The sequence below is a fragment of the Anarhichas minor genome, unplaced genomic scaffold (assembly GCF_050575085.1).
Source record: "Anarhichas minor isolate MPS153535 unplaced genomic scaffold, ASM5057508v1 ptg000017l, whole genome shotgun sequence".
Lineage (NCBI taxonomy): Eukaryota > Metazoa > Chordata > Actinopteri > Perciformes > Anarhichadidae > Anarhichas > Anarhichas minor.
Window position 1 is genome coordinate 13875107 of NW_027466463.1, and position 25733 is coordinate 13900839.

Here is a 25733-nt window from a genome sequence, read left to right on the forward strand (position 1 = left end):
AAATGTATCTTAATTTTAAATAATTAACATAATCCTAATTCAGACAGAAATACGATGTTATTATTCATTCTTTAGTTGGTGGAGTCTACTATCAGGGGTTACCCGGACACCTGAGTTTTGGCCAAAGAGCGTGGGTGTGCCGTCAAACCCCACGTGCCCCCTGTGTCCCTTTCCACTGCTCCGCGCGCAGCCTCATTGCTTCAATCAAGTCCAGTATCGTCAGACCGATAGAGTGTGTGTGTGTGTGTGTAATAACGCTGACACCGACACACACCATGCTGCTGGAGCCGAGCAGCGGAGCCTCGCCAGGGGGCTTTTAACTCGCTTCAGGCGGAGAGGGGTTGAGAAATGCGGGCGCCGCGTTTAAAGGAACCCCGCTGTTCTGTTTGCCTTCACTGTCAACAACAGTCCTACTGCAGCTCCGCGCACGGCTCCTATCGGCTCATTTAACGGCGCTGCACCGAGGATATCCCTGGGACTATGTGAGCATCATGCTCGCTGTGAGGTGCCTGCTGTTCGCTGCAGTGTGTGCACGGTGCGCCGTGACAGGTAAGACGCTCCGACGCTTTTCTTTCATGTTATTGTTTAGTGTATCACATGCAACCTATCATCATTGGGGGGGAAACAGAAATAAAATGCATGTTTTCTGTCAGTTATTGCATCCACTCAACCGGTGCAATAACAAGGACCGTGCTATTGTTGCATCGGTGCCAGCAAGCAGCTCGCCATCAGCTGTTGAATTCTGCAGAAATAAGACATTTAACCTCACATCCAGATTCATATAGACCCCCCCCCCCCCCACACACACACACTTTGACTCATGCTGGCTGTGCACTGAACCTCCTCGTGGACTCTTGCAGGTCTGAGGGAACGGGTCAGTCTGGAAGGAAGGCTGCCGCCTGCAGAAGAGGTCGTTCAGCCCAAGCAGCTCCTGCAACAGATCCACTCCCAGGAGGAGCTGCTCCACAGCCGCCTGAACACTCGGGTCAAAAACTACACAGCCGAAGCGCAGGTGAGTTTTGTCTGCACACGTATTTAGCTATTATACCCCTTCATTTCATCTCGGTTTCTACATGTTCGGAAAAGTTGTTGTTGGTATCAAATTGTTATTATTTTGCGAGATAGTTTGTCCTGGCCCTTAACTTAGCTGTTTTTTGTGATACATTTTTTTGTTGCTTTTACTATATTCTTTAAAGCTACACACTGACGATTTAGTACAGCCACATATCAACATGTCCTGTACAGGTTCTGTATGAACCCCCACTCTGATAACCTTAAATTCTAACAATGAATATCTAAAAGAATATTGTATAATAAATAGATGGATAAAAGAGTTGAAAAGGGAGAACGGAGAGCTAAACATTGTTGTGTAAGTCTGTAGACGATGAATGCACCCCTAACCTTCACCTGCACTCTGTCTCGACCTGACTCACCCCTGTTTGTCATCTCTTTTGAGGTCGTGTGTCTGTCTACCCCACTCTGTGACACCCCCCACATGACGCCCAGTTTACCCGGGCCACAACAGGGCATTAAAAAAAAACCTCAGCCCACCACCCCCTCCTCTAGCTGCCTCCTCCTTTCCAGTCCATTAGATTATATTTCACACATCTACCTGTCCTCTCTCGTTACCGTCACTATAAACGCTGCCTGTCAGTCAGCTGCAGGCCTGTCAGTGGGTATGACACAGGTCTGCCCTTCAGCTACCCTCGGTGGGCAGCGTGCCATCTCAGGACCTCGCGTCCCTGAGACTGTAGAAGCCCTCTAGAAGCTGATCTGCTTGAAGTTTGTGGAGAAGTCTGACTGCTGTCACACAGTTAGTGACTAGATCATACTTGAGTAGATAGCAACTATTTAGCGTTAATACTTTAAAATGGAGTTGGGTAACTATATCTTTTTTAAATTGACATCCTATTTGTGTCTATAGAGACCATACGAGTCAGTGTCTTGACTTGAGATGCTGTATGGTGTGTCAGTTGAATATTTGGGCTTTTATGTTTAAATAATAAAAATGGTATACAATTAACCATCACCACAGTCAGAGCAGCTGATGCAGCTTTCTTGTCTCTGCTCACAGGCACCATTGTGGGCTTTTTATTGTACTGTATATGGACCCAGCGGAGATTTAGATTGATACTAAGTGGTTTGCAGAGAGTGCATGCATGGCAATACTAATGAGACCTTCCTTTCAGCTTGGCCAGTAAGTAGTGCTGGGAGCCACCACAGAGCTCTGTGGATGAGACTGAGCTGATGAGCCCCAATGCCCAGTTTTATCCTAAAAAGCCTCAGGGATGGACGAGGCTATCTCGCCTTCAGGAAGAGGTTCCCAAAATAGAGCCTCCCTTTCTTATGTTTCTTTGTTGCGTTGGTCTCCGTGTCTTTAAGTTATTTCATATTAAACATCCATCGATCTTCTTCCCTCCTCCACTTTCTATTTATCATATTCTGTCACATTTGTTCCTGAAAACATGAAATACCTGACAAATTAGTGAGTTATTTGTTTGAGTCGGCGTCTGGGACCAACATCATGCAGAGATATGAACTAGAGATGCAGCGGTTATTGATCTGAAAGTAAGCTCTAGACATCCAAGTACTTCTTTATGCATATATTCTGGTCATCACTGTAAGTGTTCATATTTCTTTATCTACATTGTACTTGCCCCCTGTAGACAGCACCGTGAGACATAAACTAGGAATCAATGCACAAATATTAATGCATGACCGTGACTAAGAGAGATGTAGACTCTGTTCTGAAGTGAACAAACCTATAAACTGCCATCAACAGACAGACGTAATCAATCGGAGTTAGTTTGAGTTTTTGTTGCTTCTTACTTCAGTATCTCAGTCATTTTAATCAAATGTAAATCTCCAGTCCAATATTTCCTCTCTTCGCTCTTCCAACTTCTCCTCCCTCAGCCCGTCCATCTGGCCCAGAGCAGCTTCTTGGTGGAGGCCTTTGGCGCGTCCTTCATCCTTGACCTGGAACTCAACCAGTAAGTCACCGCATGCCTGCAAAGCATTCACACATCTGCACCATTGAGGCACCAAACCACGGACATGACCATACTCTCATGCACACGCTTACTGCCTTTCTTCCTTCACCCGCCTGTCCCGCCCACCTAAAGTCTGTACTGTAAGTCCTGTGTGTTGGCATTAAACGGACTGGCCGCAGGCTGAATGTATAGCTCTCCCCCTCCCCTCCCCCTCTTCTCACCCCACACATTTTGCTATAATGGTCTGCGTTTATCTAATACCTTTCACTGAACACTTAGAATAAATGAATCTTCACACATTTAGTTTTTTACTTATGAATCAACCGTTTGTTGATCTAGACTCATGCTAGTCATAATGTCTGACTTGTAATGTTAATCTGTTAAATGGCTGTCTAGAATAATGACCCATAATTGGTGCCAGTATCACACAATGCTGCAATCTTGCTTTTTCAAACAATTGTTGTTTCAGGATGAAACTAAGTGTTGGAGTGATTAATGCTTTTCTCACTTTCTTTCCAGCAATCTGCTCTCTACAGACTATGTGGAGCGTCACTATGATGAGAATGGGCAGCTGTCACAGAATATGGTAAGTCTCTTATAGAATCTCATAGAAATTGTTTGACCTATTGGGAAATACGCTTGTTTGCTTTCTTTGCAAAGGCATGGCTCGCCCTACCCTGCTTCTGATTGGCTTACCCTGATATTCTTACCCTAACCAGTCTCACTCCTCATGCCTAAACCCAACCAACCCAACCAACGAAGGCACCGAGAACTAGCCAATCAGAGGCACAGTAGGGCGGGTTATGACTTCGCCATCCTAGGGAAAATAAATTGGCGTCCAGTAAATGCGACGTTAAAGCTAGCAGAAGGTTAGCTTAGCTTAACATAAAGACTGGAAACGGGGAAAACTGCTTGTCTACCTTAAAGCACCTCTAAACCTCACTAGTTAACACATTTTATTGTTTGATTTGATCATTTTGTACCTTTTGCACTGAACCAGGGCCAGCTGTTTCCAGTAGTTGTGCTAAGTTAAGCTAATCAGCTGCTGGATGTGGCGTCATATTTAACATACAAACACGAGAGTGGTATCAATTTTCGTATCCAACTCTGAAGAAAATGATAAGCGTGTTTCCAATGCTGGCATCCTCTTTTCTATCAGAATTGAATAGCCTATTTGATATAAATTGATTGTGTGCAAATTCATACCACAGTGTAGCTTTTATGTCCAGTGTGTGTTAGAACATGAATGGGTGTATCCCCCTGAACCAATAGCAGCAGTGTGTTTTTATCCTTCAGCTCAGGCAGAAATTAATTGAAATTAAAATGTTTTTGAATGTATAGGGGCTTGTGCAAACTGCGATGAAGATGTTCCGCTTTTTGCTGCATTCTCTGGTTTCTTCCACCAATCAATCCGCACATCATTCTGAATCTTTTGCGTCCAAAGACAGCTCTCTGGCTGCTGATTGAATTGTTGATGTCGTCCTCTCTGTTGTTCCTTATGAAATTGAGCAAACTGTCCTATAATATTATTATAGTCTAGTTTGTTTACTAGACTCAAGAACATCTGGTAGAGACGGCCTCTTTCTGTCTGTATCCTCTGCTTTATTTTAGTCTCTGTCCCTTTCTCTCTCTATCTCTCTCCGTCTCTCTCTGTCTCTCTTTTACTCTCTTTATCTCTGCCAACGACCACCTGACCAATCAGTACATGGTTTCCATGGGTACTAGCAGTCAGCAGCAGCAGCAGCAGCAGCAGTGTGGGTCTATTGTGTCGTGAGGGGAATTCAAATCATGTCCATTTACAGAAACCAACTAACCCAAATCTTACAACCATAGTGTGGCCTGTCCTCTGGAACCAGATGTGTAATATTGAGCAATTAATGAGTTTATTTGCAAAGGTCTAAACCAAACAAATCAAGGGACAATGTGTGCAGGGGTGGGAAAATATGAATTTCATTATTTCTCTACCAATATTATATAAAAAGATAGATACAGATTATGTAAGAGCTCAATTATAAAACATAAATGTTGATGCATGTTTTGTAAAACTTAAATGAAGACTCATTTTGACAAACTATAAATTAGTAAGATGTTTGGGAAGCGAAGTCCTGGTGCTTTTTTTTTATTCTCAAGAGCGATCATTACACAATAGCAATGCACAAAATGCTTATATGGACATTTAATTCTCTGCATATTGGACTGAGAACCCGGTGTATGTAGCCCCCTCCCACTCCCCCACCATCTCCACCTTTTATTCATTTAGTTTTATTGACGTGCCAATAAATTCCTCTTGCTTTGACTGTCACTTTTTCTTATTGGTCCCTGTGGATCTACGCTCTTGCGTTGAGCTGGTGACCGGCTCGGTCGGATTGAATCTCAATGACTTGATAGGAGCTGTTGTATACATTTTTTTATTGTGCCGCTGAATACTCGTGCTTCAATTCCTTACTTTTTATTTTCTGAAATTTCTAAATTTTGAGTGCTCTTTGAGCGCCAACAAACTCTTTTTGATGGCGTCTAATATTCCTCACTGACTCTTTTGTTCCATCTAGTCTTCCTTTCACTTTACATTAGCTCCTATTGTTTCAGTACCTTTCCGCCGGTCCTCTCAGCTCAACAATGCTGAGTCAAAGTCCAGACAGCAAGTAAACTCCAGTATTTCTAATTCAGTTAGTTTCTACTGTCACATTTAATCTTGTCTCTCCGGGACGTAACTGTCTATTTGCCTTTTATTTGTGCTTGCAAGTAGTTTCTATTTCGAACTTATAGTCACTTACTTCTAATGTAGTGTCCTGCTTACCTGTCCCTGATGATATTTCATGTTTAATCCATGATTTTCTTATTCAACATGGTTTTATTTGCGTGTGTGAGTGGCCATTATTTGAAGTACATAAATCTAGCTGAAAAGCACACTCAGTCGGTGTGTGTCTGCTGTGTTTGGCAATTAGATTTCCTCCATTTAGCCTTGTAATCCTACCTTTTTATTTATTTATTATCTTGCCCTGGACTAAGTGCTGTGGGCTGTCTCACTATTCGGTATGAATGATTGAAGTCCTTATCTTCCTCAACAGATGAACTGGCACTGAATTGAAATAAACTCCATGAAAAATAGTGGATTATGATTTTTAGCTAATTGTTAGACATGCACCACTTCTTAAGTTCTTATGTTTTTATTTGTATTTAGTGTTTTTGTACTTGTAATGAATCTTTTTGTGGAGATATTGCTTGTGACCTCTACATCCTACATAAATAAGAGGAATTGAGATAAATGTCTGACCAATTACAATTGCAGGAGGGCGGTTGTAGTGACTTTGATGCTTACTTTTGTTTTGATTTCATCCCCCCAAGAATGAAGCATATTTTAACCAGTCAGTAAGTGGAGGCCTCGTCCCTTAATTTTGTCACGTGGAACTGGTGTAAAATCAATTAAAGCCTTTTAAGGTTTGCAATTTTTAACAGCTTCCTTCGTGTAATCAGATCAGTGCAAAACACCAAAACAGACAAAATGCATTAACACTACCTTCTCCCAAATGTAATAAAAAGCAAACCAGCACTGTGTGTCCTCTGAGATCGAACACATCATGTTTGGGACACGGATTCATTTAAAGCCGGCGCTGGACTCCCACCTGGTGACGGATGAAAAAGCCTCTAGTTTTACTTTGAAGCAGATCCCATCTCAATTGTTCCTCCCTGTGAACCCAGTACAGTAATCCATTTTATATCCAGTGATGAAGCCTCTTAATGCACAGAAGCAGGTGAATATTTTTGCGAGGTCGTACATGATTGGACAGGTCATCCAGGAGATTTGTTCAGGTTTAAGTGGCAGCTCAGGGTAAAGGTTGACCAAGCATAAAGAGCAGCGTATCCACGTTGCCTCTTTTTCTTTTTGGTCCATCAGCCGTGTCAGACAACAACAGGCTCAGGTGGCAGATATTACTTATTGGGGTTCATTACGAACACCTGAAACTGACCCTCTCTTTCACACGCATACACGCACACACTCCACTGTAATCTCCATCCACTTAAATTAATCCTGCTTGATTATAAAAAATCCTCTCCCGAGTGTAATTCTGTCTGAATTTATACTAGCTCACACATTTAAACATGCAGGTGCTGCTTGACTGTCGGCAAGGCTCCTCTCCAATTGTTGTAATCGGATCGTTCCTGTACTGTGAGAGGCAGTGTGGAAACACTATATTCAAAACATGATCATCCAGTCGAAGCCTTTCAGGGGATTATAAAGAATCTGGTGAAGTTCTCTGGAGGCGAGTTGTACAGTTAACACCCTACAGCAGTTCTGCAAAACTGAAAGGAAAGTTTGTCATTTTATCCTAGATATTAAAAGAGCTCTCCACAGAGTTTCTGACTTAAAAACACGTAGGCGAGAGGCACAGTCGTCCTCTGATGTCTAGTGTCAAGTCGGTATCAACTTGCACACACTGTAACCTTGAGATACGACTCGGATGTTCTTTGATTTTGTGCTGCAGGAAACTGAAATTGTTGCCATTGTGTAGTTTGTTGCCAAATTCACTCATTAAATCAAAACAATGAGTTTTAATACTTTACTACAATACAATTTAATACAATTTCATGGTCAATGCATGCACACAACTGACTTCTGAAAATCTGTGTTGTTTGACGGAAAAGAGTGCATGCTTACACCGACTTGACTCTACATTGAAACCAGAGTCCATCACTAAGTTTTCTCCCATTTGACCCCTGTCCTTAAATTGATCTCCCCATCACCCAAACAAACACACACACACTGTACACACACAGCTTTTCCTCAGTGAAACTAAACTCAGCTGCAGCCGCTGTAGGTGTAGGATTTCTCAGACGCTAAATTGACAGTAGTCACTGATATCTTTCAGTCGATCCCATCAGGTCGACAGTAAATACCTGGCCTGTTTAGAGGCCAGGAGATCAGGGGGTTCACAGTCAGTGTTGGTTTCATTTTCTGAAATGTGACATGAACGTGTTTACTGAATGATGGAGGGTTCAGTGTGTCACTGTCATCTATGGTTTGTTTCCAGGGAGGCGAGCACTGCTATTACCATGGCCGCGTGCGAGGGCTGCCGGGCTCCTGGGCTGCTCTGTCCACCTGCCACGGCCTACGGTGAGTCCAACACTGTGCCACTTAGAATCTAGTCTCAGTCAGGACCCAAAGTTTGGTGTTTTAAGTGGTTCTAATGTTTGAAGACTTGCTTTAAATTTGCATAAAACACATTCGACGGCTCATTAAGCATCAACAAGTAAAAAAATCCATTTTGTTTTTTAGATAAGCAGAAAATTACCCGTAAAACAATTCAATGAATAGTTTGACATTTTGACAAGTAAGCCTATTTTCTCTGTCATGTCAAGAAAGCGAATAAGCATCCCCAAAATCTCAAAATATTACTTTTAAAATACTATAAATAATATCCTACAGGGTTTTAAAAATGAGCAGAGTTCTTACTACATTTACACAACGTGCTGGTAGAGGCTAAATTAAAAGAACAACACAGACTCACACAAACATCCCCAGACAAACTAACATGCTGCTGTGTTTGGTTTTTTCAGGGGGATGTTTTCTGACGGAAACTTCTCCTACGGGATTGAACCTGTTGGCAGTGGAGAGGTGAGTCAGGACTTTAGGAAGAAGCCTAGCAGTGAGTATCAACTAGTATAATTAGTAGTAAACACACGCATATCAAATTTCTTGGCATCAAACTGAGGCAGTAACAAGGTTGTGACAAAAAAAAAAAAAAATCTCCCAAAACTGGCAGCAATCGTTCAAACTCCTTTAACAAAATATGGTTAAAAGTCACCAACAGTCTCATTTTCTCTCTCCAGTGTCAATGACTTACCGTCAGTCCAGACAGTGTTACTCTATCTCTGAGCTGCTGTATGGAAGGTATTGAGTTGACACACAATCCACCACCACTGAAACACATCTCCTGTCTCATATCTGAGGGAGACATCGTCTCACAAAGATGCAGGGAGCGAGAGGAGGAATTTCAAATGAATGAATACAAAGGAAGCTTTTTAGATCTTTAAAAAAAATGCTCTGATTTGATTGTAGAATAGATCTAGTATTAAAAAGAAATGGAAGTAAAGGAGAGTGACCAAAGGGAGTGGGGAGAAAGTGTTTAGAGTGGAAGAGGCAGAGCTTTTTTTCCCCATTAAGGACCACCAGTAATCGAAGTACAGCTTTATTACATAGACTGGAGAGATGGATCAATAGCCTCCCAGCTCATCTTTAAAATCCTTCACTCCCTCCTCGCGCTCTCTCCTCGGCTCTACCTCAGATGGCTCATTTTCATAAAGTATTCATCCCGAGCTCAAGTGCACCACAGTGTCCAGCAGTGTTATTGCCACTATGACAGCCCAATGATTGATTAATTATGCATCAGAGCACTTTCCTTCCCGTTGAACTATCTGCACTTCAGAGGACACGGCAGCGCTTTTTCACACAGAGAAGCTTAGGATGAGACGAGGTGATTTCATTGCTTGAAAAAATGTTTTCACAAAAAATACACAAAGAGATTTTTAGACGATAAGCATCACTGCATCACTTTTATTCTAGGGAACCACTTTTTAAGTAATGACCAACCTGATAATGCATTGTATTATCTTGAATAGGTAAACCAGCCATTTCAAAGAGATGTATACATGATACATCACAACTTAAATAAAACAACAGTTTTATGCACGTGTTATTGAAAACGTATACAAATGCTAAATACTATATAATGCGATTCACTGTCTGCTGAGGTCTGACTAAGGTTTCCGTTTTGGCTTGAGGTGAAGTTTTACTTAAATTCAATTTTCATATCTATATCTCTCTTTCCGGTTCAGACAAACATGGATGCTGAACTCAAAGCGTTTACAGTTAAAATCTTCCGAAATAAGAAAGATGTGAAGAAGATTCAGGCAATTAAAGTTGCGTTAAGTTGAGTCATTATTTTAAAACAAGCTCAGGAAATAAGTTCTAACGTAAAAACTCTTTTCAATCTTTTTTTATCTAAACTCAGTGACATTAATTTTAATAAAGTAATGACAAATAGTAAAGCAATTTATTTCTCCCTCCTGTCTCTCTCTCTCTCTCTCTCTCTCTCTCTCTCTCTTGTCTGTCTCACTGTTTATGTTTTTTAAGGACGGCGTTCAGGAGCAGAACGACCACATTGTGTATCGTATGCCGGACATTGACCTCTTCCCACCTCCCTGTCCAGGTAGGACCACCGTAAAACTGCACACCCGAGACTCCTCACAGTTACTTTTCCCTGCAACCAAAAGTATTTCAGTCCCTCCTGATGCAATGATAAAGGTTTGATGAATACAAAATCCCTGTCTGGTTCACCCTCTGATTCATTATCCTAAGTGACACCATACCTGCTGCGCAAATCCAGCTATAATACAAGTTAAAGACTTCTCACACTGTCTTGATTCTGGCAAAACTTTGTTGTTAACAGATTAGATTTGATGAAACCCGGCAGGATGCAGCTTGTTGCTGATGAGCCAAAAGGCTGCTTGCCGCTACTTGTTTGAAGATGACATGTTCAGTCTTGTCCTTGACATTGCATGGATCTAAAACAATCAAGTGTTATGTAATGCAAGTTTTGGTTGCTTTTTTCTCTCTCACACACACACACACACACACACACACACACACACACACTGCAGTATACAACGTCCTCCTCAGGTTGTCCAGCTGCCCTCCTCGCCCTTGCACTAAATGTCTCATTTGGCTGCCTCTTTGCTACCTCTCCTCTTTGTCCCTGACACTCCTCCTTCCTGTTACCCAACCCCTACCGTTCCTCCCTCCCTGCCTCCTCTCCCCCCTCTCTCTCTCTCCCTCCCATTTGGCCAGTTATATTCTCCCCCTTCCTCCTCTCTCCTCCGCCGGCTGTGTAATATTGATTTCTTCTGCAGATCAGTAGACTAAAATACATAGTTACATCCATCCCTGGACTGATGACTAGCCACTTTTACTCTCACTTACTCTGTGCATGTGCGTGTTTCCCAGGGTGCTCCGTGAACGGCACCGAGCCCGAGGGGCCTACAGACGGTGAACTGAAGGATGGAGACAACTGGTCTGAAGAGGAGGAGCCTGTTTTTACAGAAATCTTGAGACGCTCAAAAAGACAAGTCAGTTTTCAGACCATTCTCACAACACACCTCCATGTACGCAGACAGATGGCCCGCCAGGAACATGTCGCATCATTTACAGAAAGTGTCACCATGAGGGAAACATCAGAGTTGAGATACGCAAACCCAATTTATATTTTACAGAGACGTCTGTCAGATGATGCCACATTTCCACACTAATACTGACGGCTTGTCTCAGCTTTCATGCTAATAAGATAAGTAAGAAAAGGGAGAGGGGTGCCGTACATCTGGAGGAGCTTTCTAAAATCTGAGAATATTACTCGACTGATACCAACTGATTCATTGTTGATCATTCTTGTACGACACATTTCTAATGTAAAGCATATTGAGGGTGATGGTTAGCCCTTGCTGCATCCATTTTGACCCTAGACGTCAACATTCATTTCTGGTTTCTGTATTCTGTCTGTTCTCTTCTCACTGCTTTTAAATGGGCTGAGCTCAGTTGAAAAAATGTGTCATACTTGGGTGCACCAATCAGAATTTAACATTTGAGACAGTTGTTGGGTTGTTTGCTTATTTTGCCATTGCTTCACGGTCCTGATGAAGCAGAGTGTTGAAATCTTACTAAATAACACCTGACTATGTTTGTCACTTGTTTAGTCATGAACAGTCAATGCTACCGAGAAAAAGATTAGAAGTTTTCACAGGCTTTAAAGGTCATTTTCTTTCTTGTTAGACTCCTAAAGTCATTGGAGTCAGAAGCTGCAAATTATGTTTTCATTATTCTGCTTAATGAAAGTTGTGTTTCCCTCTCAAGGACAAAGACTAGAGTTTCACAAGCATTAGCGTGTGTGTGTGTGTGTGTGTGTGTGTGTGTGCGCGCACGTGCTCTTTGTGAGTAATGGTTTCACCTGCTGGGTTTGTGTGTGTGTCTGTTCGTCCTGTGTGAAGGTGACTATGACAGCGGACTCAAAGGTCTGGCTGTGTGGCTTTCTTTTGCCCCCTCCAGGTGCGGCGAGGCCAGCGCACCGTCCAGACTGAGACCAAGTACATCGAGCTGATGGTGGTCAACGACCATGAGCTGGTAGGTGTGAAGCTTTTTCTTTTCCTTATCTCTGTAAGTGCTGCATGAAGGCTTTAATAAGAAGTGAGCGTGACTTTCATTAAAATAGGGATTTTAATCCGCTGATAAGACGGCACAGAAAAAAGATGAAAGGCGGTAACGCAGTAACGTTTCTCTCCTCTTGTTAGTTCGTGCAGCTTCGTCGGTCGTCCACTCAGACGAAGAACTTTGCCAAAGCGGTGGTGAACATGGCCGACGCGGTGAGTGGAAACACTGTTGAGGAGTTGACTATGATCTCCCTCTTCCTATCATCTTTTTTTAAACATGGCACCCCTTCATAGTGAATCTATTGTAGGGAGTCTCTTGAGCTTACTAAAGGCAGTTGCCACAATTCGGAGCTTTATTCTCTTGCAGATGAAACTTTCCTGAGTGGGACAGCTGCCAACAAGCTGTTTTACCGTCTGTTTTAATTTTAACCATCTTCTTTAAATGTCAAATATTTGCTTTCATCTATTGAATCCTCACCATCATTTGACAGGGTATTTTACATGACTAATTTGAATGGCTATTTCTTATTCTGTCCATTTGATGTGTGGTATAATGACCTGTTTATGTGTATGTGGCCATGTATAGCACCGGCATGGCAAACCCTTCACTGACAAACTCAGTGATGCTGGTTTCCATGGCAACCGACCGCTGCCTGCCGTCTCCCACTCGCGCGTCTAAAGTAGAGACGGATTCTACTGTCTCCATCATCTGCAATATTTATCTCCCAGTTAACCCCTTCGGATCTGAATTCTTTCCACGAACAGGAAACTTTAGGTTAGTAGTTTATTTTTCATTCTTCTCCCAATAGATGGAGAGAAATAGGGCCAAGAGGACACTTCTGATGTTATTCACTTTCACACATGTTTATTATTAATTATGATTTATTGTTCTTTCAATCCTTTCTGTTGTAATGTGTTCTAATCGGTCATTGCTTCAATTGCTCTGAGGGATGATGGTAAGTAACTGTCAAGAGATACATTTTCCGAATGTGTTTTCTCCTTTTGATGTTTCCAGATCTACAAGGAGCAGCTCAACACTCGCATCGTCCTGGTGGCCATGGAAACCTGGTCTTCTGAAAACAGGATATCCGTGGGCGACGACGCTTTGCTCACCTTGCGCGACTTCATGAAGTACAGGAAGGAGAGCATCAAGGAACGCTGCGACGCCGTTCACCTCTTCTCGTTAGTTCAATCTCCTGATTGTTGTCGGTGGTTGTGTTTTTATCTCTTCCTCAGTCTTCTTCTTCTCTGTCTTACTCTTCATTTTATCAGTCTTCTTCGTAGTCTTCTTCATCGTCTTCATCTTCTTTTCTGTCTTCTTCGTCTTTGTCTTTGCCTCTTCTTCTTATTCTCTGTCTTCTCCTCCTTCCTCCTCCTTTTCTTGTTTCTCTTCTCTGGCTTCTCCTCCTTCCTCCTCCTTTTCTTGTTTCTCTTCTCTGTCTTCCTCCTCCTCCTCCTGCGCCTATTATTAAGTTTCTCTGTCTTCACCACAGTGGGAGGACGTTCATGAGCAGCCGCAGTGAGGCAGCCTACATTGGGGGCATCTGCTCAGTCACCAGGGGTGGAGGCATCAATGAGGTGAGACTTGTGTCACTTACTTAGATTAGATTAGAGAGATTAGCAACAAATCATTGTGTTTGTCCAATGAACTTCATGAAAATGGATATTTACAGAAGTAATTAGTCATTCTCATTAACTTGATTTATATGTGTGTCTTCAGTATGGCAGCGTGGGCCCCATGGCCATCACATTGAGTCAAAGCCTTGGCCAGAACATTGGCATGCTGAGAAACAAAGAGCGACTGGCTGCAGGTGAGACTAACATTCATTGCAGATATCGGTTGAGATCTGACACAAGGAGTCACGGGAGGACAATCTCTCTTGATGTGATTCAGAAACACAGAGACTTAAAAAGGCAATTTGCCATACAACCGTGTTACTTTAGATACTGGTTTTAGCCATACATTCCTTCCTGCAGTATTCACGTATTTGAGCAAGGCATCTTCAGGTTGTTTCAGATAACATTCTAAATTTAATTGCTGTTATATCTAAAAATCTGTCTTTTACAAACTCAAAGAGTGCAAAGCTTTTATACAGCACTCCTTTGACTTTCCACGGAGAATGTGCTGATTGTATTACATTTATCTCAGATGAAAAGAAAACTGCTGCACTAACGGCTCCCTCAAGCAGTGAGATCACAGAGTTGCTAAAACACGTTTTTTGTTTGTAGTCATCAACTGTCTTGACAACAGAAATATTGTCTGTGTGTGTGTGTGTGTGTCCAGGAGACTGCAGGTGTCCAGACCCATGGCTGGGCTGTATCATGGAGGACACAGGGTATGCACCTTTTAATTTAGAATCAATTAATCAGTCACCTGTAGCACACTAAGCAATACTTCTCAAGTAAAACAGGAGTCTGTGGCAACAAAGACGGACATATTTCACACCTCATCATATTTATTTTGTCAAATTTAACCGACAAGCTGTGTCATTTCTTTTATTTTTTAGGATGAGTATGAAATGCAGCTTGTAAAAGTACCAAACTTCATCTGTGTAAAATATGAACAGCATTTTTGGTTGACAGGTTTTCATATTTATTCAGACTTTTGAAGGCTTTAGCAATATTGCAAATGTTGCCAACAAATGGCAATGAGAGATTTCTGTTTCTCTTTTTTTTTGTCCTAATTAGTTACTACCTGCCCAGGAAGTTCTCTCGCTGCAGTATAGACGAGTACCTGCGATTCCTCCAACAGGGAGGAGGCAGCTGTCTCTTCAACAAGCCCAGCAAGGTGAGAGATGGTCGGTCATCATCCTATATTGTTCTTACCAAAGTTAAATTGGTTTGAATGTATTTTCATTGTCTGTTCTGTATTGTTGTTGTATGCATTGTTTTACTCTATAGTTGCCCTGCTTATGTTTCTTCTCCTGCAGTTGTTTGACCAACCAGAGTGTGGGAATGGATTTGTGGAGCTGGGAGAGGAATGTGACTGTGGAACACTCGTGGTGAGCACATTTGAAATAACTACTTTTATATTGCTTGTCTTATACACAAAGAGTATTATGGCTAGGGCTTAAACCTAGTTTGAAAAGCCAATACTTACAGTAACAACTTGTCACATCTTTTTCCAATCTGTCCAGAACATTTCAGTTTAAATGGTGCTGCACTTATGATCTTTAACGGGAGGAGAGCCTCCAGTTTAAATACATTTTCTTGACATTTTTCAAAGGAAATGCTTCTCTCTGTTCAGACAGCTAAACTGGGGACTCTACTGGGGACACTATTTAGCTTACAACCCCTCTGTCTTTGCAGTTTGTCAGATTGTAGTTGGATTGTAAGTGTAGTCAGTTATGCGAGTTCAAAAAACCTTGATACTCGTGATCTACAGATGTGCTATGAACATCTCTTACCCATAGGACTGTGCACGGAGTGGAGCCAACTGCTGTAAGAAGTGCACCCTTACCCACAATGCCATGTGCAGCAACGGGCTCTGCTGCAGGGACTGCAAGGTGAGCTGCTTTGATACAGCACTTTAACCGGAGCGTTTGTTGCTGTTTCTCAAGGCCCCGATGGACTATTTATCCTCCCACCTGCTCAGTTCCACCCCCTCTCATGTCTTTCTTTTTTTCCTTCCGTCTTCTTCTGTGGGTGTTTGTGACAGTACGACCTGAGAGGGGTGACGTGCCGTGAAACTGTTAACGACTGTGACATCCCTGAGACCTGCATGGGAGACTCCAGCCAGGTAAAATACATGCCTAAAGAATTTAGACATCTGAAACCCCCCACTATGATGAACGGACAGATAATATTCTCTCTCTTTCAGTGTCCTCATAACGTCCACAAACTGGATGGCTACATGTGTGGTGCTGGACAGGTAAAGTCATGCGAGTTGCTAAATGTTTGTTACTGCTTCAGGTTGTTGCATTTAATAGAACATATCTTCTTTCCTCAGGGTCGGTGTTATGGAGGTCGTTGTAAGACCAGAGACGGCCAGTGCAGGACGCTGTGGGGCTACAGTAGGTTTGGATTGGATATTGAGCTTGATTTCTAAATGATCCATGGCCCTTTGATGGTTAAAATGTCATAACTCACATTTAGAATCTTCTATATTTTCTGAGAAGAGCTTCCATTAAAGCAAGGCCGTTGGTTGTCGTACAAGTTAAAGACTCTGTTCTCTGTTCTCAGACTCAGCCGACAGGTTCTGCTATGAAAAGCTGAATTCTGAGGGCACAGAGAAAGGAAACTGTGGTCCGGACTCCAGTGGTCAGGGATGGGTGCAGTGCAACAAGCAGTGAGAGAACAGCATTGGCTTCATTAAATACATATTGATACATGCACTTGATTTTTTTGCTTTATTAAATCTCATATTAGTTGAGTTTTTGTCATTATTAAATTGTTTTTTTTCGTCTCCATCAGGGACGTCCTGTGCGGTTTACTGCTGTGCACCAATGTGACAGATAGGCCGAGGTTTGGTGAACTTCAGGGGAGGCTCACCAGTCTGACCATCCACCATCAGAACAGATACCTGGACTGCAGGTAAGGCAGCTTTTCTTGGGCTGCTTGGTTTGTTTAAACAGCAATTTGAAGGATTAAACAATTACAGTAGGCTGCCTAATATAATTTGTATTCGCTACATTCAAAAAAGAGGAGAAAGCACTGATCTAGGAAGAACAATCAATCCTGATTAATTGGTACCATCAGTCTGTAACAAACAAATGAGTGATGATTATATGTGACCATCTGACCTACAGGGGCGGCCATGCAGTGCTGGATGACGGCTTGGATATGGGCTATGTGGAGGATGGGACACCATGTGGGCCAAACATGATGTGTTTTGAGCGTCGCTGCCTCCCCGTCACCACCTTCAACCTGAGCACCTGCCCGGGCTCCTCGTCCTCACACATCTGCTCCGACCACGGGGTGAGTGTGTCACTGAGTTTTGCCGCTGGAAACGAAGGTTTGTGGGTAATAAACGAGAAAAGATATTGACGCTTCCACTCATTATTTTGTCTTTTTGTTTCGCAGACTTGCAGCAACGAGATAAGGTGCATCTGTGATCCGGACTACACTGGGAAGGACTGTAGTGTGGTTGACCCGATCCTCATCCCCACACCGGCAGACCTAGAGAAACACAGAGGTAACTACACTGAGCAGTTAGCTCCACATAGTCCGTTCAACAGGCGGAACAGTTTCAGTTGTTCCTCACTAAAATAACCTGCTATGACATAGAAATATGCACAAAACAACAACAAAAACTAAAGTATTCATGTCAAGTACAACTTGTTCATACAGACTGGTTTGAAAGCTTTCATCTTCATTCAAGAACAATTCAAATCTCTTCTTTAGAGAGAGTATATAAATAAATGGTGTAGGACATGGGGGAGGAAGGATATCTTAACACCAAGGAGTCAAATCACAATTCAAACTTGATAGCAGTTATCATAACATGTTCTTCTACTTTTTCATGTTGGCTGAAAGTGTTTTGGGTCACATTGAACATCACTTTTTGATGCTTTACAGTCAACAGAGATACAACATAATATAACCATTTTTGGTCATTTTTGGTCTCTTTCCCCCCCCCCCCACTGGTTGACTCCTTCACTCCAACAGGTCCCAGTGGCACCAACATCATAATAGGCTCGGTTGCTGGTGCAATTCTGGTGGCAGCGATAGTCCTGGGGGGCACTGGCTGGGGATTTAAGTAAGAGCTCTGGCATGTCTCCATCTGTGTGTGTGCCTGCTGTGTTCCTCTGTCAGCTAACACACACATGCCTGCGGCTCGCTGCTGAATGCTCCTCTGCTTGTTGTCTGATCCATTCTCTCAACCAGAGACCATGTGGGTTTATTATTGATGCTGGTGGACGTGCGGTAGATGGGTTTCCGTCTGTGGGTTTTGTTAGAGAAGGAGAGCGTTAATGATCATACTTACAAACCCTCATTTGTCATAGCTAGTAAGCTCTTTGATGGCATGAGATGAATGGCAGGAGCTTCACCACTTTGCAATATGTATGATATTTATTCTAATTTGCTCAAATCTGTAAGACTTTATGTGGGCTGTAGAAGCTACATTTATATATAATGAGCTGAATACTAGACAAGTGCTGAAACAGTCAAATAATCAACAATCAATTGACAGAAATAGATTCATCATTTTGAGTGTTTTTTAGGCAAAATTGGCTCACGTTTTCAAATGTAAATAGTTTCTGGATTTCTTGGTTTTCTACGATAGTAAAGTATATATTTTAGATTTCTGAATCTTTTTTCTGCAGTTAGTTTGCACATTCTAAAATGCCGTCTTGCCTCCTGCCTGCAGGATGCAAAGAAACTAAAATGCTTCTCTACGACTGTAGTCTTTTGCCGTAATCTCATGATTTATTTGTATGGAATATTTCAAATCTGCCTGGATAGATGCTTCAGACGTCCTTGATAACAAAAGATAAAGAAACTTTAAATGCCTCTTTAATGCTTTGCTTTTAAGGCCTTGTGTTCATTGCATGTTTTTCTACTTTCACTCTGCTTCTTTGCGCATATGAAAAAGTTGATAGTCTTACCTGTCTTTCTACTTCACTGTCTGTTTCGTCTGCTCCCTCCATCTTGTTCCTGCCTCACTGCGATTCCAGAAACATCCGAAGAGGAAGGTACGACCCCACCTTTCAATCCTGATCTTAAAACGTTATCAGAGTCATCAATCACTGTTCATTCTGTAAAACATAATGCCATTTGTTTTATAGGAATCCTCTGCTTCTTTATCAGCTGAGCAGCTTTAAAGATATTTCTAAGCCCACACAAATTTCATCTGATTTTACCGCCTTATTTTTCATCTTTCACACATTTTCATCTAATGTTTATTTGTATAGGGACGAGTATATAGACACATACCGCAGTATTTATATAACCTATGCTAGTTTGCAGTCTTCTTCCATATATGGGCCTTTAAAATACACAAAACGTAATGCAGTTTTAGTATTAGGAAACATCGTTAACTCCTAAATTGTAGTTTGCTTTATTATTATTTGTACTGCATGTCCCCTCACTAACTTGGCTGCCACTTCTAGAATATAGCTGCAGTGTCGACTTTGTAAGACTTTCAATAATAAAATTTAACTCCCCTTTTAAGTTTTTGTTTTTGGTTATTTTTTGTTATCATTTTATGATCTATCTGCATTACAGCTGCAACGATTGGTCGATTAATTGTTAAGTCAGTCAACAGAAAATTTGTCATCAGCTATTTTGATAATTTGATTATTCATTATTCGTGCAAAATTTCAAACATTTTATGGTTCCAGGCTCTAAAAAGTGAGAATTTCCTTGTCTTACAGTAAATTGAACGTCTTTGGTTTTTGACAGTCAAAACAAGACATTTGAAGATGTCACCTTGTGCTCTGGGGAATGGTGATGGGGATTTTTAACTGTTTTCTGATGTTTAGCTGACCAAACAAGTAATTAAATGAAGTTCCAGTTGCAATTCCAATCAGTCTTTTCCATGTTTTAATTCATCTTTGCTTTCCTGTCGGTTCTCTCAGATGCCTCAATGTTTGTCTTTCTCTTCCCCCTCCTCCTTTTATCTTCCCCTCATCTTCTTTCCCTACTTCATTCCTCTTCTCTTTCCAGATCTTCGTGAGTTTGAGTTGTATCTCTTCGCTGTCCTGTCTTCTTCACACCGGTGTCCAGTCCGCTCTGAGGATACAGGACAAAGATATCTTCCACTTTTGATCCCTTTTCTGTTTCCTTTTCTGATTTCATGAACGCTGTCTCCTTTGGTATTCTCCTCCCGGGAAGCCTGATTACTCTTTGTTTAACTGCAGTATGGAAGTTGCCATCAGATCTGAAAGACTGTCAGGAGTTTTCTGGTTCCAAATGTTCGCTTTGGTGTCGTGCTCACTTTTTATTTACAGCATTTCCAGGACACACAGACACACACAGCCCTTAACTGAAGTGTGTTTACTGAACTTTTCGGTTAGATTTCCCCTTCCACTGGTTACAGCTGATATTCTGCCATATCGACTGTTATTGTGTTTTACCCCTTTAAGTAATGTACTACTTCTAGTCTGGACTTTTTTGGGAAGTCTTCTGTTTTCAAAGATATTTAACCTCGTGGAGAACACCACCACCTCCTCTCAGTGGTGTGACTTTAACTGCAATAGAAGTGTACGAAAATAACAAAATAGTGAATGTTGACATTTTATCAGTCTAGATGAGGGTTATTTTGTGTGCTAGGCCTTTACATTCCACGGTAATAGCCATACTTTCTCTTATGCTGCCGTTCATTATCAAACAGTAGTCCATCCTAAATCAATGCTTCTACATAATATGCATTAACGTATGAATGTATAGTTCAGGCCTGCAAGGAAGCTAGTTGCGTCTCTGTGCCGATGATATCAAAGTACTTTTTACTTCAGACAGTTGCACATGTAAACACCAAATGTTTTATCCCGCTGTATAATATGTAATCTATATACAGCCAATATGCTGAACATGGGTGCTGATGTACAAAGTGTATCATAAGGTTGACTCGTTAAGACAGCAGTGACTCACTGCCGCTCTTAATGAAAGCACAAGTCTGGAGAGAGAAGACTCTTCCTGCCTCTCAGCGTAAAACTGCTCATTTTGAAGTTTTAATTCCATAGAGAAGATTTGACTCTTTGCAGTTTAGTGAAGTTTGAGCTCCTCTGGTTTTCCACAATTGTGGGATGCCTGATCATTTGGGTCACGGAGAAAGACGTGTGAGTGTTGTATGTTTCATACATGCCTCTAAGAGATTTTCAAGCTGCAAAATTATTAAGTAGTTCCCAGATTTCCAAAAATTTGATTTTAACACAGGATCTCACTCCATATTATGTTCTTAGATTATAATCTGGTTTCTATGAGCTCAGTCAAGCTGCCGAGGTAAAACTAGAAATGATAAAAAAAATATGCTTTATCTCTCAATGCCGTTGGATAATTTAATTCTGACTGACCAGATCAATAAGCAATAAATATGTACATTTCATGAATAATATCAGAAACATGTTCGCCCATAGAAAAAAAAGAGTCTTATTCTGCTGCTTCCATGTGCATCACACTCTCCGTCTATCCCCTCTGGACTTCGGAGAATCTTAAATCAGGTTTAAGATTGGTTATTATGTACAAAGAGAAGCATTGACCCCCTTTACACCTTGCATTAAAATGTTTTTTATTATATCTAGATCTGATTTAAACTGATTAAATGCCCCAGTATTAATATGCATTTCCAGTGACCACATTGAGATCGAATCACCCAAAAAGCATTTTAATGCTGTTGGTGTAAAGGGGGTATTTGTTTCACTAAATAACAATAAGGAACTGCGTAATCGCAGAGGTGCCACAACAGATGATCCAAGTTACACTGCCGGTAAACTTACAATAGCATTAAAGGAATACGTTGACATTTCCTCTGCTTCTGAAAGTAGACACAATTTTTTAAAAAAGGTCCTAACGACGTTCCTTACTGACTAAAATGAGTGCAGTTAGTCATGGAAATTCATTTTTGAAGGCTAAATGCTAAACTTATTTTGACTTTAAACAGCAGTTCATTTTCTCAGAATTTAAATGTCAGTGGGTAGCCCTTTAATCATACTAAAACTCTCTTTATGCCGTATGCACGCTGTATAAAATCTAAAACTCAAGGACAGACTTGGCTGAAAGCTCAGGTCACACTGTGTTTACCGCCACTGTCTGTGATCACACATTGTAGTTGGACTCACCATTCACACAGGGAAGTCAACATTGTTTATTCCCACAGGAAGGTTACCAGTATTATCTTAGCCTATAATGTAAATACTCATATTATTGTATATTGAAATATATATTAAATCGTATATGAATAACAGTGACCATGTGTCTGTTGTGTAAATCCTGTTTTAACAAAGTACTTTTGCAGGATGTTTGTTGTCTGAGTCAGTGAGAAACCCGGTGATGAAGAGTTAACTTTAACTGTCTTGTAGTTCTTCCTACTTATCAGGATGTATTTGTAAATATTTTTAAATATTTGCTGGACCTCGGGGATGTTTCTACAGGGTTTGTTGAGGCCTGTAATGAGATCTGTTTATCTGTGCCTCTCACAGTATTAACAACGAAAGTATTTTCATAGAAGTGCAAACTATATTCATGCTTAGTTTGCCATAAGAAGTATTAAAAACAGCAATCCAGGAGCGCAACACAATGTTTCACTTATCTATATGGTAATAAACTGTATTTTAGTCGAGCTGATAAAATGTTTTGTCAAACCATAAGGTTTTATTGACTCTTTTATTTCTTAAAAAAACTAAGATTAGATGGATGCAAATGAGAATAATTCTAACATAGGACAGAAGAGGACATGAAAGTGAAATAAGACCTGCTCTTTCTTGTCACCGTCTCTGATATTACTGACTGATTAATCACTGACATTCTTCAGATCTACCGTTCTATTAAATTCTCACTCTCGGCTCTCTTAAGACATTTGACTCCCCAGCGTCTCCTTTGCCCTTCGGCTGTCTCCACTCGGCGTAGATGGACTCCTCGTAGTCTCCCATCCCTTCAAACTCAACATCGGGAGACTCGGAGGAAAAAAGTGCAGCTTCCTCTGATCCAAAATAATCCTCAAGAAAGAAACCCAAAATTATTTATGATGACATTTACTCTTAGAGGTGTTTTTTTTTAAAAGTTTTCCATAAATGTTTTATACAAGTTGCAAACAAACATCCCACATAAAGTTACTGAAGAACAGCAGCGCTACTCAGTCATTCTAAGGAGCCTCAATGTTTTTTCTTCCTAATTTTTGGAAAAAATCACGTGTCTGTTAAGAAAATATGCTGTAGTTTTTAATTTAATCTTACCTCATCATTTAACTTTAAGTACTTCTCTGCAGATGTCAGCATCTGCTTTAGAGTGACAGCATGGTTGTAGTGTCTTAGAGCCTCCTATTTAAACATTGACACATTAAACAGGGATTAGTGGCTTTTAGCAGACACCGTACACAGATACATTTTTGTCAAATGCGGTATGTGATGTTTCCTCTCACCATCCTGGGTGTGAAGTGGTCGTGCTGAAGGCCCCACTGCTCACTGTAGGCTTTATAATACTGCAGGTTCTGCTTCATGACCTGGTCCTCTGGTTCAAACAGGAAGTAGCTGTAAGCACAAGGCAACGCACGGCGGCCGTCGTTCACTGGTAGGAGAAAAAAAACAGCCGATGAACAGATGAGTGTTGACTATCATTTAAGAACAGTGACGGAAAGCTCAGCTGCAGTTGTACACTTACACTTATAATAGGCATACTGGAGGTAGTGGTACATAGTGGCCACAAATTTTTCCACAAAATAACCACCAACATTAGGCATCAAGTTTTCTTCACACTTCAGTTTACAGTGTAATGCGCCAACATACACTTCTGGAAAAGCAGAGCAGAGATTATTTATTATTTAGTAAGAGTCACAACATAAAATCGGAGACAGTGGTGGAAGTATTCAGACCCAATACATAAAGTACCAATACATTAATGAAAAAAAATAAGCTTTTACATATACAAGTCCTGCATTCAAAACCGTAATTAAGTAAAAATACAGAAGTATCATTAGCAAAATATATTAAGATATCAAAAGTAAAAGTCGTCATTCAGCACGAGAAAGCATTACAAAATGAGTAAGAGTCTACAGAAAACTACATCCACTAAGACCACAACGACCGATTAGCTGACTCAACGACTGGGGCAGCCCGAGTAAAAGTACAATGTTTTCCTTCCAATTCCTTCAGAAAGATCTCATTTTATATCCGATTTTGTTTTTCATTTTTTGAGTCCTCGGTATTGTTTTCTGTTCATTTGATACCATTTTTAACAGCATACCAACCTGCTATGACTGCATAGAAGTCGCTGTGTGGTGAAAGTTGATTGATCCCTTCGCAGTCTGTCTGACAGAGATCATACTCATGGAGGTAGAGCCTCAGAGCTTCCTCCATCTGTTCAACGCTGCTGCTGTACTCTCCTGAATTGCTGAGTTTCACTCCTCTCAGGAAGGAGGCCTAGAAATGATATGATTCATCCATTTTTTTCGCTTCAGAAAATCAGTTGGGGGGAAAACCTTTGTTGCTGATGATATAGTGTTAAGCAGTGTAACTCTCTAGTATTATGTGTATTATACAGAGAAAGTATTGTGAAGGACAGACGCTAGGGTGTCCTCACCTCATATGGTTGTCCTTCGTGGTCGGTGAGGTAGCCGCTCAGGTTGTACTGGCTCTTGTACTCTTCCATCAGCTGGTGCATCTCCTGGTCCGCAGGGTTCTTCTGGAGGTACGTGTAGGCACACGGGACGGCCCTCTGCAGGTCATTCAACTGGGAGTAAAGCACAGAATTTCCCCAGCTGTTGTTTGGAAGACTAGTGATGTATAGAATAAATATTTTCTTTATTGTGTCCTATAACTGGCAAGAATGCCACACGTTTACAGTCAAATATAGGAGTCAGTTATAACATTGCCTTGAGTTTTCAAAGTTGAACATCTTTCAGGGGTGATGTTATAAATAAGGCTGTGCTATGTTGACGTAAAGTGTCTTGAAACATAGTGTGTCTCACCCTGGAGTAAGCAAAGTGCAGGTATCTGTAGGGAGTCCTTCTGCTGAAATCTTCCAGGATCTGACTGCTGGGAGGAGTGAGCTGCAACGCGGGGAAATGCACTCTGCACTTCTCCTGACAGGACGCTCTCATCATAACGTGCCAGTAGATTTGGAGGTCCTGGTTTCCTGTGAAGGACGGTGCTTTATGTTTGGTACTATTGCAGTGCAGCATGCAGTATCTCACACTGTCTTTAAGAAGCCGGCGCAAACGCAAACTCAATTCCAAATATTCGATAGATTCAGTCCAGTTTTCCGCTGCGTAACGGTCCAAAGCCAATCCATACGCAGTTGTAAGGGGCATGAGCTCCTCTGTGGGGACATTTCTGAAATTGTAGTTTTCATATTGCGCGGCTGTCATAAGAACATAGGTCAACCATAGCAACGTCAACAACGCGTCTCCTTTTACGCAAAATGCAACCATGATAAGATAATATCCCACATATTAGTCCGCTTCTTCTGTCTGCGCCTGTTGGTTACGTGTCTGTGTGCTGGTCTGCTGAAGTGCTTAGGGGTCTCAGGGAATTCCGGGATTGGGCCTTTCAGAATTACTGTCTCGGGTTTCTCGGTGTAGATCAACAGCTGTCACTGATTCTTTATTTGGCACAGGAATAATATACGTGCGTAAAAGTGACCGCTTGTGCATTGTTGTCTTATTTGTTCTGGTGTTGTTGAATACTCCCTCATGCAAATGTGATTAGTAAAGGAGCATTAGATGAGATTTATAAACTTAAGTACAATATGAATGAGAATCTTCTATAGGGGTTTATGATATGACAATTACGTGTTCTGTAGCGTAATATAGCGGATTCTATATAGGTCAAAATAGTTTTCAGCAGTTTTGCCCTCAATAGTTTGGGATCATTACATCTATTTTGTCTTCTCCTATAGGTCATATTGAGATGTCTTAAACTATGAAACAAATCCAATCAAAGATGTGGATGGAGT

The 25733-nt window shown here is 41.3% G+C and overlaps 2 protein-coding genes across 2 annotated transcripts; one reads left to right on the top strand and one right to left on the bottom strand.

Annotated features, from left to right (window-relative positions):
• Positions 1-491: 491 nt before the first annotated feature.
• Positions 492-19895, top strand: adam11 (ADAM metallopeptidase domain 11). The gene is given in 27 exon segments (XM_076092832.1): positions 492-549; positions 861-1012; positions 2914-2990; positions 3510-3576; positions 8021-8103; positions 8547-8604; positions 10123-10198; positions 10993-11114; positions 12085-12159; positions 12327-12398; positions 13201-13367; positions 13679-13763; positions 13906-13996; positions 14470-14521; positions 14874-14973; positions 15116-15187; positions 15599-15691; positions 15844-15924; positions 16006-16056; positions 16135-16198; positions 16368-16473; positions 16599-16718; positions 16934-17102; positions 17208-17319; positions 18803-18820; positions 19794-19843; positions 19845-19895. Coding segments are annotated over 27 exon segments (2322 nt in total).
• LOC142951337 (endoplasmic reticulum protein SC65-like) lies at positions 19838-25209 on the bottom strand. Its single transcript, XM_076092833.1, has 8 exons — positions 24748-25209; positions 24360-24509; positions 24028-24199; positions 23442-23570; positions 23203-23348; positions 23018-23101; positions 22629-22780; positions 19838-19859 (listed from the first exon to the last, which is right to left on the bottom strand). The coding sequence occupies exons 1-8, from the start codon at positions 25207-25209 to the stop codon at positions 19838-19840; spliced, it is 1317 nt and encodes a 438-aa protein (XP_075948948.1).
• Positions 25210-25733: the final 524 nt, after the last annotated feature.

Coding starts and splice junctions, on each gene's coding strand:
- LOC142951337 (XM_076092833.1), bottom strand. CDS start 25,209: ATGGTTGCATTTTGCGTAAAAGGAGACGCGTTGTTGACGTTGCTATGG. Junction 24,200..24,359: donor ACGAAGGACAACCATATGAG/GTGAGGACACCC, acceptor TATCATTTCTAG/GCCTCCTTCCTGAGAGGAGT. Junction 23,571..24,027: donor CTTCTATGCAGTCATAGCAG/GTTGGTATGCTG, acceptor CTGCTTTTCCAG/AAGTGTATGTTGGCGCATTA.